The 13,895-nt window shown below is 45.1% G+C and overlaps 1 protein-coding gene across 1 annotated transcript; it reads right to left on the bottom strand.

The window, feature by feature from the left end:
- Positions 1-514: 514 nt before the first annotated feature.
- Positions 515-9,347, bottom strand: LOC142570547 (uncharacterized). Its single transcript, XM_075678924.1, has 4 exons — positions 9,164-9,347; positions 2,884-2,982; positions 1,502-1,779; positions 515-705 (listed from the first exon to the last, which is right to left on the bottom strand). The coding sequence occupies exons 2-4, from the start codon at positions 2,919-2,921 to the stop codon at positions 635-637; spliced, it is 387 nt and encodes a 128-aa protein (XP_075535039.1). The 5' UTR covers positions 2,922-2,982; positions 9,164-9,347; the 3' UTR covers positions 515-634.
- Between the last annotated feature and the right edge of the window lie 4,548 nt (positions 9,348-13,895).

Genomic DNA, 13,895 nt, shown 5'->3' with positions numbered 1-13,895 from the left:
ATAGCGCCGGTTCAAGGTGGCTAGATAATCAAAATCGCGGCGGTGGTGGCTCTGATTAATGCCGTTTCGGACCTGTGGTGACGGCAAAATGTCCGGAAAATCAAATGTCAAAGGATTCTTGAGTCCGAAATTTCATACGTCCTTGTGCATTGACTCTATGGGGCACGTGGTGGTGCCACGAAGTGGTCCAAGTTATGGGACATGTCCCAAAAATCGGGTGTCCAGAAAATCAGTCGTTGACTGTACACTAACAACTCCTCCAGCCGATAACACGGCGTCAAAGACAATTCCTCTCTGTTACTCGAGCCAGCATTAGCGCGACTTTCGTTCCCTTTCGATAAAGTTATGGCTAATTTTTCCTTATAGAAGCACAAATTTTCTGAGTTTTTCATGAGTATTCCCAGACTATTCAAGATCTTTGAAGTAGTAATTTAGCGCGATAAAAACACGGAAACAAGAAAGGCGGACAAGGAAAAGCGCTACTCACAACTGTTTAATGGAAGGAAGGATAGTACATATATATCCTCTTGTCACGCGTGCGCCTACCAAACAGAAGAGAAACTGGCACATGCACATCAAAGGCAGTTGCGCAAGAAGTTAAATTAGGCATCTAGTAATGTGATAGAAGGCTCACTCACACATCTATCTCTATTCTTCTTGATAAAGAGGGCCTCAAGAGCGAGCCTGGAAGAGGCGTTGCCGCACCTGCACAGAATAGTAGTCGCAGGAAATTGAGCATCACAACCACACGCACTAACATGAGCCACCAAATGTGCGCCCTTATCCTCCTTTTTCTTTAGTTTTTGCGCATGTTCCCTTAAACAGTCATTTACAAAACACTCGGTTTGTCCAGTTTAGAGCTGCCCACAAAGGTGCAAGGGAATTGCATAAACAGCCCCTCTGGAGCACTCAACAAAGGGCTTCTTATGCCTCGTGCGGCAGCCCTGCCTGCTCTTACAGCAAACTCGAGAACACAGCTTCGAAAGCTTGTTGGGCGCAGAAAAGACCTATGGGCGCAGAAAAGATTTATGGCCACAATTTCATTCTTTCCTTCCCTCCTCTCTCTCCCTGTGATCATTGCTTTCCCCTTTCCCATTCCCCCGGTGTAGGGTAGCCAACCGGACGTTATTCTGGTTAACCTCCCTGCCTTCTTCTTTTCTCTTTCCTCCTCCAGGATTTATGTGCGTTTCCTCGTTTCGATTTGTGTGTATCCTCCGAAACGCCACTACAGGGTCCAAGATGAAAGACAAAATCACACTCAGAGCAGCGTATCGAAGGACAGCCATCAGCAATAAGCTGTCGGCACACGCAGCAGCGTAACATGATGTATGCGCGATCAACAACAGTTCCCTTGGCAGCAACAAGCATACGCAAAAAAAGAACAGAATAACACGGATATTACGAACGCATAGACTAACAAATGCAAGATGGCAGCAGCAGCAGCGAGAGTGCTCTTCAGAAAATAGACCTCGGGTTTACGGAATAGGGTTGTGACACCAACCTGAAAAAATGGAAGCAGCGTTCGTGAGAGACGAGTTCACGTCCAGCTGCTGCTGCTGCCAAATGACTTGTTTCACTGTGAAGCCACCGCTTTTATGGCCCAGGGTGGCGCCGAGATCCCGGTGACGTCGTAGGTCAGTCAATTGCACGCCTGGTGTAGATGCGTCTGGGCATGCGCAGAGCAGCAGAATACTGGCTGGTGACGGAGGCACGATGATTAGGAATCTTGACAAGCACCAGGAAAGCCAGGACGACAGGCGCCGAAACAGAAGCAGATAGCTGAAAAAATGGAAGCAGCGTTCGTGAGAGACGAGTTCACGTCCAGCTGCTGCTGCTGCCAAATCCCAGGAACAAATTGGAGAACTACAAAATTAGGTAAACATGAAGGCGCCTTAAACTTCAATATGCACAGCAATACTCGCAACAAATATGGGAAAAAAACTTAGATTATGGGGTTTTATGTGCCAAAACCACTTTCTGATTACGAGGCACGCCGTAGTGGGGGGGCTCCTGAAATTTCGACCACCTGGGGTTCTTTAACGTGCACCTAAATCTAAGTACACAGGTGTTTTCGCATTTCACCCCCATAGGAATGCGGCCGCCGGGATTCGATCCTGCAACCTCGTGCTTAGCAGCCCAACAAATATGGAAGTCAGGAGAAGTAATCTACAAAAGTAGGTGAATTTCACATGCTCTGATTCCTTACAAGTTATCTAGCAAAACAAATGCACTCTGAGAAACTGAATTGAGGGTACTGGACTGCAAAAGGCATAAGTCGCCAATAACAGGCCATGCTTTTATGCAGCAACTTATACTACGGCATTTAAATCCGTGCGTCCATCTTGTTTATGAACACCCAAGTTGATAAATACAAATGCACACAATTAAACAGGAACAACAAGCACTTAAGTGCACTCTGAGAGATTGGATTGAGGGTACTCAACTGTACACGACATAAGTCACCAATAACAGGCCATGCTTTAAAGCAGCAACTCGTACTATGGCACAAAAATCTGTGCTTCTATCTTGTTCATGAAGACTCAATTTGATTAATACAAAGGTACACAATTAAACAGGAACAACAAGCACTTATGAAACAATACACCAAACTCCTGAAACTATTGTAAGCAGCTTGTGAAAATTAATTGAAGCCGTATACTAAGTAACTGAACCTGGATACCGAAGATATTCAACAAAAAATAAAAACTTTAGCTGAAACTGCCACAAAAATGGTGATAAGCTGGGCTGGATTTCACAGGCAGACACTGATGTAATTCCCTGGGCACCTTGCAAGGGCAAAGAAAGAGCACTGCGGCGCATTCTGAACCCACTTCATCCTGTGTAGGGTAGCAAACTGGGCACGCATCTTGTTAGCCTTCCTACCTATTCTTCCTCTCATTGAAATGTGTTTTCCTTGACATCCTCCTAGTCTAGCTTTCCTTGCTCCCCCTTCTGCAGCGGATCAATCAATGAGCTTGCGATCTATAAAAAAAGAAAAGAAATTAAGAAGAAAAAGAAAGGAAAGAAAGATGTGGATAACATTGGTAATATTACACGTCCAAGAACACAAATATATCCTTTTTTATTTCGCGACTGAGGCAACTTTGCAATAGGCTCTATTGCTCCAAAAGCTGCCTTGTTGCCAGAACTAGCAGATATCCCGCACAGGTTATCTGTGAAGAATGACAGCTGCATTTTTAAGCTTTTATGGTGAAGCCTGTGCTGTACAGTTGTTATAACGCATTCCTGAGGTGTGCACATTGCAGCTGTTCAGAAAGATAGCCACATCGTCGAAATATGGGACCATTTAGTAACTATTACATATCTTTTAGTACATTGTACAATAACTTAGAGAAACTAAACAGTGCATTCTAGAGTTCAAAGCTCAACACAAGTGGAATGAATGTGCTGAATGGAGAGACAACTGCTATGTAGCAGCTGTCATTTTCCAACATGAGCGCCTACCATTGTCCCTAAACTATATAAAGTGCTAAAATGTATTTCACAACGTTTTCTTTTTCGACCTTCCCCTTAACCACTACCGTGGCATGCTATTTATCCCATATTCTGACCAAAATTTGCCAAATTTTTTAACGCAGATTTTTCAATGAAAAATGTTGCCTACAATGTTTTAAGCATCTGAAATATTAACCATTATTGCAAAACAAACTTAACAACACTATACCATATACCGTGCGATAGATATAAAAAGGAAACATGAAACTCTAGGTTTGCCTGCAGAGTACACTTCGAGATACTTCAATGGTTCACCTGTGTCCTCCGCGTCAGATGTCATTAACTAGATATGCCAAAGAACTAGAAGTGAGGTGAGAAGCATGGAGGGGCTTTGTTTACATTGCGTCCGCACCACTGCCTTGAGACCTCAAAGTCACCAGAAGCAGCGGTCTCAGAAGATGAGCTAAGTGCACCAAGTATCTTGGTGTCTCCTTCATTTGAAGAGCAGTACACTTCATCTTGAAAACCATAATTCATCACTGAAATCAGCTCTCCTTTTTCGTGAAGAAGACAACGAAGCTCAAGACAATGGCAGTACCATTTTTAAAGACCCCAGTGGCCAACTTGTTTAACTTCCTCTGCCAGAATAAACTCACTCCTGCTTGCACTGCCCCGCAGATTATGTGCTACCATTTACCAAAAGCAAGACTTGCACTGAGACAAAACCACCTAGTCAATGCCATTGCTAAAAAAAATGAAAAGTACTGACGACGAGCTTTGCTGTCCTTGGCCGTTTTTACTAGAAACATGTGGACGAACCTAGCTCGTCCAAGGCACAGAAGGCGTTAAAATGCAACGTATGGGATAACACTGGTCTTAGTGATGTTCAACATGTGATAATCCATTCAAGGGCATTCTTTTCCAGGCACTTCTGCTAGGATCATGGGTGAACAGTAATCACTGTCAGTGGCCTTGATCACCCCAAATTTGACTATTTGCTTGAGCTCTGCCTCTGAAATCACACGCTGTCAAGGGGAAATGCGAGATGGCTTTGACCTGACTTGACTTTAGCTCAACTTGATGAGTGATAAGTTCTGCCTTTTCTGGCCAACTATTAAATCATTTGCAGAATTAACCTAAGAATTAGAAGCACTTTGTTTAAGACAAAGATATACCCTCATGTGTTTAGCATGCATCTCTACCACTAGGGTTTCTCCCCAGCATCTGAAACAATCTTCACAACATCCTCCATTCCTAGGCAAGGTTTTAGCAAAATTCAGCAGTATATATTTGCACTATTAGACCACAGAGAATTTTCAGGGCATAGTATTGAAGATCTTGCACATTACCTAAATGGGCCCTTCCCATTGCATCTCTACTTTATCCTTTTGAAGGGCCGCAGGATCATGACATAATCACCGACCTGAACGACCCAACGGCACACATTTCTGTTCAAATAAACCTTTATGCTTTCCTGGGAAACTTCTTAGTTCTTTTCAACCACTTCACACTAACAACTAAACACTCCACAAACTGCAACACATCGCTCACAACCATTTAGCTTTCTCTGGTACGTTCCCACATTCCTCACGACATTCAAAGATCAGAATGCAGGAGTTCAACTCACAAACATATCTTTCCTTTTGCAAAGCTTCGTACATTTCACAATGGAATTTTGAAAAGAGTCATGCAGAATTGAAAATGTTAATGTCTGCTATTTATATAAGAAGTATGGAACAGCACATTTCTTTAAACCAATATTTAAAAAGTACTTTGATTTTATTTTTGCATTTGGAACAGCAGTGCTCAACTATACGTTTTCATACTGCTTTAATGGTTCAATTTGGTAAGTGTTGCATGCTGTATGCTGCAAGAGATAACAAGCTAAAGCCATTTGGTATGATTGAAATGAGCATCTTGCAATGAAAGCTCACACTATACATTCACATTACAAGATTAACTTGATACACTAACTCAGACCCTACCTGAGATTACAAATTGCTTACACCAGTCATACCTCTCATAGGCAACACTGAGTTTGTCGCTTTGCCACGGTTGATCTTACCGGTCACTCTGAGACCTTCTCTCAAGGTATGCTTAACCTTTCAACTTAATACAGTTATCTTGCTCATCTTCAGTTATATTGGTCAGATATGCATATCTGAAAGGGATATGTTAAATTCTGAATAGACAATAGATTCATAATAAGTATACCAAGGTGTCGGATAAAAGTAAAATGTGCTACATGCGTGTGCATGACGAGACAAGAAAATGGAAACCTTGTTTCTGAGACTTTATATTATTCACAATTTTGTTTGCTTATTTCCGTCCCGTCCCTGTTGTGCTGAGATGCAGTTTCATATGGTGAGAATTTAATGCTTTACTCCCTGTATTAGAGTTGTGGCCTTCCTTAGGTAGGATAATACTCAACAAGAGAAACTTCTGCCCTCTCCTGGTCTCACCGTACAAAAAAGGCTTCAGCTGGCAAGTGCTGGTTGCCTTGATAATTCTGTTAATTTTCTTGATGTGGCTGTTCCTTTATTTTTTACCTTGAGACCCCATTTACTTGCTTACTGCTGTTGGTTTTAGCCGCAGTGCCGTGATGCTTAACAGTGAAGTAGACACACTGTGGTTGCTTCCATGGGCTTAATTTAAGGACATCAGCAGCTTTATTAAGATTTGCAAGGACAGAACATGACACATAAGAAAACAATAAAACCAGACTAGTACTAAGTCTGCTTATAAGCAACTTACACATACTTGTAATAACAAAATGCCATGGCAGCAAGTTTTGAGAGCCAGGTTTTAATTCAACGCTGTTTCTTGCAATGGCATTTTCTATACAAACATATTTCTAGTTTTCTTTCTTTTTTGCTTCTCCTTCGTCACTCAACATAACAGTACTATGCCTCACAAATCAAAACAGCAGATGAACAGCTTCACTGCCTATGTGGCTTTAAACCAGCTATGGAGACTAGCATGGCTCCAGTTAGTTTAGGTACTTATGCAGCCAAAGCTTGCAACTACTGTTTACATGTTTATGTTTTATTACAGTACACAGTAACATGTGACATAGCAGTAGGCCTAGTTTAGCCAGAACATAAGATGTCTGTTTTGGACTCTGTCCACTGTTTGAGCTAGGGAAGAAATACAGATAAGTTTATGTAAAAGTAATAGATTGTCTTGGTAGTACATGACTAACCTGCACTTTTTGGAACCATTAGATTTTTTAAAACATACTTTTGTTTACACCCCTTTGTCTACGCATGTAGTTCACTTGTAAGAACTGAGGAATGAACCATGCATGGAGCAATGAATCTAACTAAAATTTTTGGTCGAGTTGGAGAAAAGTCCTTCAGACGCATTTGAAATGTTTTGGCAAGTGTATGGAGATAACACTATGTCATGCACACGTGTCAAGAACTTAGGAACGTCGCCAACCAAATAGTGGACTTATGTGAAGTCGACTAAGGTTGCAAGTTGGGCTTGTTGGCAAGTCATAATAAATGCCATTGGAGTATCTCATTTAAGACGAGAGAAAGAGGCACAGAAACACACACACAGCACTAACTTTCAGCAATAGATTTCTGAGATAAGCAGTACATATATGCTTCACTAGGTGCGTCACTGGACATGTGCTCCGAAAATGGCAGTAAAAGCAACAAAGGAATCATGCGCAACAACAGGAGGCTCATGGTATGTATTTATGACATGTGCAAAAATTCTAATTCCTTTGTTGATAATGCGATGGAAGGTTTGCTGACACGTGCATCCCCATACATGGCTATGTATTGTGCTTCGATGATTATACCCTAGTGATTTTGTTTGCGCTCTTACCCAGAATAACGATTTCGCTAAAGAGGGGCCAACAGGCACACTTATCGCAGTGAAGTGCAAGGAAACCATCAGGTTGGCTCTTGCTTGCTTTATTCCTATGTTCACATTACTAGGGTTGTATTCTATGCACCAAAAAGGTTGAGCAGTCTTTACCAGAAAACGAGGCCAGAACGCACAGATAAAACAAGCTGTGAGAAGAAACACAGTGAAAGGTACGTAGTGTGCAGCACAGTTGTTATCTACCATATCCCAATGACATGTGGAGCGAGCTATGTTGGCCAAACTGGCAGATGGCTTAATGATAGGCAATGTGAACACAGGAATAAAGTAAGCAAGGACCAACCCGATGGTTTCCTTGCACTTCACTGCAAATAAGTGTGCCTGTCAGCCCCCCTCTTTAGCAAAACTCTTATTCTGGGTAAGATTGCAAACGAAATGACTAGGGTAATCATCGAAGCACAATGCAGACAGCTGAGCCATGTATGGTGATGCATGCATCAGCAAACCTTCCATCGCATTATTAACAAAAGAATTAGAATGTTTTCGAATATCATAGATGCATATCATGAGCCTCCCATTGTCACATGCAATTTAATTTTTTTTTCTTCTTTTTTTGCTTTTGCTGACATTTTTTATGTACCTAGTGAAGGATATATGTACTGCTCATCTTTGAAATAAATCTATTGTTGAAAGTTAGTGCTGTGTGTATGCTTTGGTGCCTCTTGTCCCCATATAATATGCACTATGCCAATGGCATTTAATAAAGCTGCACAAGAGGTTCTAAGAGGGATATGAAGGAGTGAAAGATAACTCCAGGAATGGGAGGTCTCCAACAAGAGGTCTGACGGTAACATCAAATGAGTAAGGCAGACATTGGGTGCTAATTGTCAGATAACTGTTAAAATGATCAACTATTAATTGGGCATGCAGTATGACAATGTTTGGAAGACCTTGACTGAAGATTCTGGCATGCAGGCATTATGTATGAGTTCTGATAGAAGGAGCTCGACATGCAGGTGTATCAGGACTTCATCGCACGTTTTCAAATGGAACTCAACGGAAGTTATTACTGTGGTGATGAGACACGGATTTTCGAGTGTGACTCAGAACCCAAGCGCCAAAGCTGTCAGTAGAAGTCTCCGTGATCACTGAGACCAAAGAAAGCAAAGCAGTGCAAGTTAAAAGTGAGACATGCTGACCACATATTTCTATGCGAGAGGCATCATCCACAGTAAGTTCTTGCCACAGCGTCTGACAATCAATCAGCAAGTCTACAAAGAGATCCTAAGGCGTTTACTTCGGTATGAGTGCGAGGAGATACGGGAGTTACGGCAGGACAAATCGTGGCTGCTGCATCAAGACAACGCACCAAGTCACAAGGCCCTCAATATAAGGCAATTGCTGGGCGAACATGGTCGTCCCGAAGAACCACCCTATTCTTCTGATCTTGCCCTCTGTGACATCCCTGAAGAATCCTTCCAGCAGTGCATAGAGGCGTGGCAGAAAAGAATGGAAAACTGCGTCTGACTGGAGGGGGATTACTGCAGTCTGCTGTTTAGCATAAAAACAAGCTGTTAGTAACACCAGTCCCATTACTTTTCAGGCGGCCCTTGTACAGAAGTAGATCAGGAGAGGACGGAACACAGCTCTCGTTCGTAGCGTCAGGCCCAGCGCCATAACAAAAGGAACATTCTGCAGTCAATACTAAAGAAATGTGCAGGGGCCGACTAGACCGCTCTGGAGCAACTTACATCGATGACTGCATTAAACAAAACTGAAAACGCCAACTAACGTTATAAGTTGTATCGTTCAAGCCGTGCAACATGGCTTTCAAACGAAACAAACACTTTTATATCATAAAAGTCCTTACCAAACAAAGCAGTGCTGCGGTGCTGCAGTTGCGGTTCTCCATCCATGTTGCACCTTATTATACCCTTATCAGAAAATAAAGAACCTACGAAGCCTGATCATAGAATAAGGAAGGAACTCTCTCCACTCGAAAAACTTTGCTTTTGGCGCGCAGCCATCGCGTTACCTTATGCAAGATTGGCATGATTTGGTTCGTAGCGCCACTGACGCTACAAACTAAATCTTACATAAGGTGTCTCAGATCTTGATTGAGCACTTAAAGTTCTTGTGAAACTATTTTTTAATGGTATTGGGGTTATTTGGCCGACATTTTTTCTGGCATTTGACATAAAACTTATTATTTTGCTAGTAGCAAATCACGGAGGTGACGCCATAGCTGTGGCGCAATATTTGAATTCACGGACATATTCACTGAAAGACATGATGATGATGATGATGATGATGTGTGGTGTTTTATGGCGCAAGGGCCAGGTTTGGCCAAAGAGCGCCATGACAAGTGGTAATGTTGACGATGTATTATAGAAGATGTGACTTGGCTGTAAAGTGGCCTAAAATAGTCGCTGTAAAGTGCGTAAAATCTACGTGCTATAAAATTGTGGCGATGACTAATGACGAATACTATGAACATTAAAATCCATCGTAGAAGAATGATGCAAAATAGAAAATATATAAGATGGTAAAATTACTTGGAGCACTGCTGCCTTGAAACACAAGGGCCTAGAGGCATGTGCTATACGAAAGAGCTATCACAGCGGCATCCTCTGAAGAGAGGACCCGCTACGAACATGTGGGGCTAACAACATGCAAGACAACATCTTTCAGAAAACTTAGTACTGCGTTGGTGTCAAATAAAGGTTCTGGGCCGAGTAGCATTACGGGATGTAGGGGGATGTGCTGCTGGTATGCTAGAGAAAAATGTTTCCTTCTCTCAGATTCGGCTGCCCGACACTCCAGGAGGACGTGGAGGACGGTCAGCCTCTCCCCGCATCTACCGCAGGTTGGAGGATCATTTTCAGTGAGTAAGAAGTTATGCGTGCCAAATGTGTGTCCTATTCTGAGGCGACAGAATAGCACATCTGTTCGCCGTGAATTTGTTACGGAGGGCCAAGAACCTAACTGTGGCTTTATCACGTGCAGTTTGTTATTTACTTCTGCGTCCAACATACGTTGCCAGTGGTTTCGCAGTTTCCTTCTTAAGAAAGGCTTCAGGTCTGTGACAGGGACCGAAGCAGTAGGATTAACTGCATGCAATGAAATTGATGCGGCCATCTGGTCCGCTAGAACGTTCGTTACCCTCGATGCCCCTATGTCCAGGCACCCAGCATATAATCACATGTTGGTTAGATATATATGCTTTACACAGGAAGGAGTAGAGTTCATTAATTACCGGATTTTTGTGGTTACAGAAAGACATCAAGGCATTCACAACACTAAGGGAGTCCGTATATATAACTGATTTCTGGAGTTTTGATTTATTTATATGCTTTACGACCGACAGCAGTGCGTAGGCCTCAGCCGTAAAGATACTAGTTTCCGGATGCAGTACATCGGCTTCCGAGAAGGATGGACCGACGGCTGCATAGAACACCCCGTCGTGTGACTTCGATGCGTCTGTGTAGAACTCCGTGCAGGAGTACTTGTGCTGGAGTTCCCGGAAATGCATTTGGATTTCAATTTGGAGTCGCTGAAAGACAGGCGCAGGAAATACATGCAGGGTCTGTCTCCGCGCGATAAATTGACGCCTGAATCTAGCAATATTTTTGTTGGTTACCTTTACGCTGCAAAGCGGTTGCTAAACCTTACTAACGTAACTGTAACCTTTTCTAGTTTCCGCATCGTGGTCTCATACTTTTAGATTCGAAAACAAGGTAAAGATGGGAGTGCTAAGAGATGGAACTTAGATATCAGATATGGACGAAAAATAAGACAGAAGTAACTTTATTTGCAAAGTACGTTAGATAACGTAATAAAGGAGGCGACGACTGGGTGGAGTGAGTCTGGTACGGGAAATTAGGGTACGCATGATAACGGATCGCTTAAATCCGTGTTGAGAAGATAAGTGGTTCTCGTGGGGAAGGAAGGAGGAAAGGCTAGCACTATCTTCTGCAACCCATGCGGGAGCACGGCTCAGCGCCAGCAGGGTGGGGGAGATGGGATTAAAAGAGAGAGAGGGTAGGAGGGAGAAAGGTAGAGGGTCGTCCTAGCAGCATCAAAGCAGCCCGGCCGGGAGGGCCCAGTGGGTTCGACCGCAGGAGTAGGCTGGAGGTAGACCGTATAGGAGGTGGCCCAGCAAAAGCGAAGTAGTGGCGGATCAGGAAGCCCGAGGTGGTGCGATGGCCGTTAGGCCATCCGTCTTTGTAGAAATTTCCTATAGTCTCGCCGAGAGCCCCGACGAGTCGAGGTACTCGACGACACTTAGGAACGCTGGTAGCTGATTACGACAGGGGAAGAGGATATCTTCCTGTCGTGAACATGGGAGCCCCGGGTGGTGGAACTCTTGCAGAAGTCGGCCGCAGTGCTGCAGGTGAGCAGGGCAGGCCAGCAGGAGGTGCTCCAGAGTGTCTGCTTCCCCACAGGAGGCACAGGCTGGCGAGGTGGCTTTCGCAAGGCGGTGCGGGCGGGCTGCCGTCCAGTAGCAGCCAACTCGCAGTCAGAGCAGCAACGAGGCATCCTTTCGTAGGAGGCCGTGCTGTGGAAGAGGCCGTGGAGGCGGGCCCAGGGATACCCGTTTGTCCGGGTGGCAGGCGATGATGTGCCGGCGCAGCCTGTGTCTCGAGATGTCTGCGGCCGTTACAGCAGGGCTGAGGTGGACGCTTGAGTGGTGGGCACTTTTTGCAAGAGTGTCCGCCTCTTCATTGCCCGGGATCCCCACGTGTGCCGGTAGCTAATGCAGGGATAGTGAGCATCCTGCGTCCTGAAGGGCCGTCAGTCTTGAAGAGAGACACACAACCCCAAGGCTAGCCCTGTCAGGGTACTGCAGGCAGAGCAGCGCCGCCTTGGAGTCGCAGAAGATCGCTGCCGGGGTCGCTGGTAGCTCCTCTGCAAGTAGGTCCACAGCAAGGTGGAGTCCTGCTAGCTCTGCTGCGGTGGAGCTTGCATGTCCCGGGAGACGGCACAGCTTGCTCTTTTGTAGGGCCGGATGCCTACATTTATGCTCTCTCCTCGCCCTCAATACTCGAGTCTAGTCCTCGTAAACTTATCACAATGCTTACAAGGGTTTTGCAAAAACCACATTCACTAATTAGCCGTATCTTACAGAGCCGCGTGTACTGATTCTATTTTGTCGGCTTTAGATGTGGTATTAGTTGCAGTTTACAAAATTGTGATATCGTTTTTTATTGCTATGTCGCAGAGTTGTCAGCTTGATAATTTGGAATTTTCGAGACTTTTTCTAAAAACAGCGACGGCATGAATACGTGCTGAGAAGTGGCCAAATGCATACATTTATTCGTCATTAATTTTCAATTTTCGGTCTTTCATTAACTCGCCCTGCGAGCGAAAACTGTCCACGTAGATTAACAATGGCAAAAAATTCATGAGTCATTCCACTTGCGAAGGTGGATGATCAGCGAAGGTGATCCGATCGGCGTTGAACTTGAGAAGGAGGCCGGCATATGCGGGTACACGCAACCGTTCGTCGTCGAGAAACGTGGAACCGCACCCTTTAGCGGAGCCTCTGTACAAGCGTTGTACTGAACCTAGGCACGTTACCCTTTATAAGCGCCTCCGTACACGTGCCGCAGACTCGATACTCCCCAACGCTCTCGCCGGGAAAGCACCACGTCAGCACATACATCGTCTTCTGCCGTCGGTCTTCCGACTGTACGCCAGAGGTCGTTATCGAACCATAGGCGATTGCATACTCGGCAGCTTGATCCGAAGTTGCGTTCGACAAATTCTCTTTGGAACCTTGCGTATATGTGCTGTCGAATCCCGGCACCGTGCCCTCGTGGCGTCGGGAGAACTTCTTGTGGCCTTCTCGGCGCCGCGATATGCGTCGTCGGCTCTTGCTCGTCGTTACGTTCCACATCGCGGACACGCTCTTCTTGGGACGTTGGTCTTGTTGCGTACTCCAGGGTAGCGTACTACAGGGTAGGGAGAAGTAGCGACGCCTGCCTATCGAAGCTCGACCGACATTACTTATTGGGAAGCGTGGCGTTGTCGGCGGGCTGCAGGCATCCGGTAGATCATGGCGACCAAGCAGGGGCGAGACGATTTGCTAGTGCGAAACTTCCACTGTTTATTCAAAGGTAGTTGAAAGAAAATAAGAAAAGCATGAAGTATGAAGTCGGAGGTATGAAGTATATCAAAAGTACATTTCGGAGCCCCTTAAATAGGCACTCTACAATTGTGGGCGGGATCTTGCTTCCGTCGATGACACGTGACAGGCACGGAGAAAGGGCCCCTCCTCCTGCAATACCGAGCACGGGCAGGAGAAGTCGATCCTCTTTTCGACGAATCCGGAGAGAAGGTCGGGTGAATGACCTCTCCGGCTCCGTGGGGTCCGGCCAAGAGAGGGTAAGGGGGGGATGAGGTAGCACCGACGGTGCCACGACCATGAGAGGTGAAGGGGATGAGGTATCACCCACGGTGCCACGACAATGAGAGGGGAAGGGGATGACGTATCACCCACGGTGCCACGACCATGTAGAGGGTAAGGGGGGACGATCTGTCGCCCGTGGGCTCCGGCCCAGAGGGTAGGGTGAATGACCTGTCGCCACGTGCTGTCAGAC

The sequence above is a fragment of the Dermacentor variabilis genome, chromosome 1 (assembly GCF_050947875.1).
Source record: "Dermacentor variabilis isolate Ectoservices chromosome 1, ASM5094787v1, whole genome shotgun sequence".
Lineage (NCBI taxonomy): Eukaryota > Metazoa > Arthropoda > Arachnida > Ixodida > Ixodidae > Dermacentor > Dermacentor variabilis.
This window is presented reverse-complemented; position numbering and strand designations above follow the sequence as displayed.

Excerpts from the sequence above, each read along its gene's own strand:
- LOC142570547 (XM_075678924.1), bottom strand. The coding sequence starts at position 2,921 with ATGTCAAGGAAAACACATTTCAATGAGAGGAAGAATAG. Across the intron at positions 1,780-2,883 it reads TTCAATGAGAGGAAGAATAG|CTATCTGCTTCTGTTTCGGC; the intron begins GTAGGAAGGCTA and ends CCATTTTTTCAG. Across the intron at positions 706-1,501 it reads CGCTGCTTCCATTTTTTCAG|GTGCGGCAACGCCTCTTCCA; the intron begins GTTGGTGTCACA and ends TATTCTGTGCAG.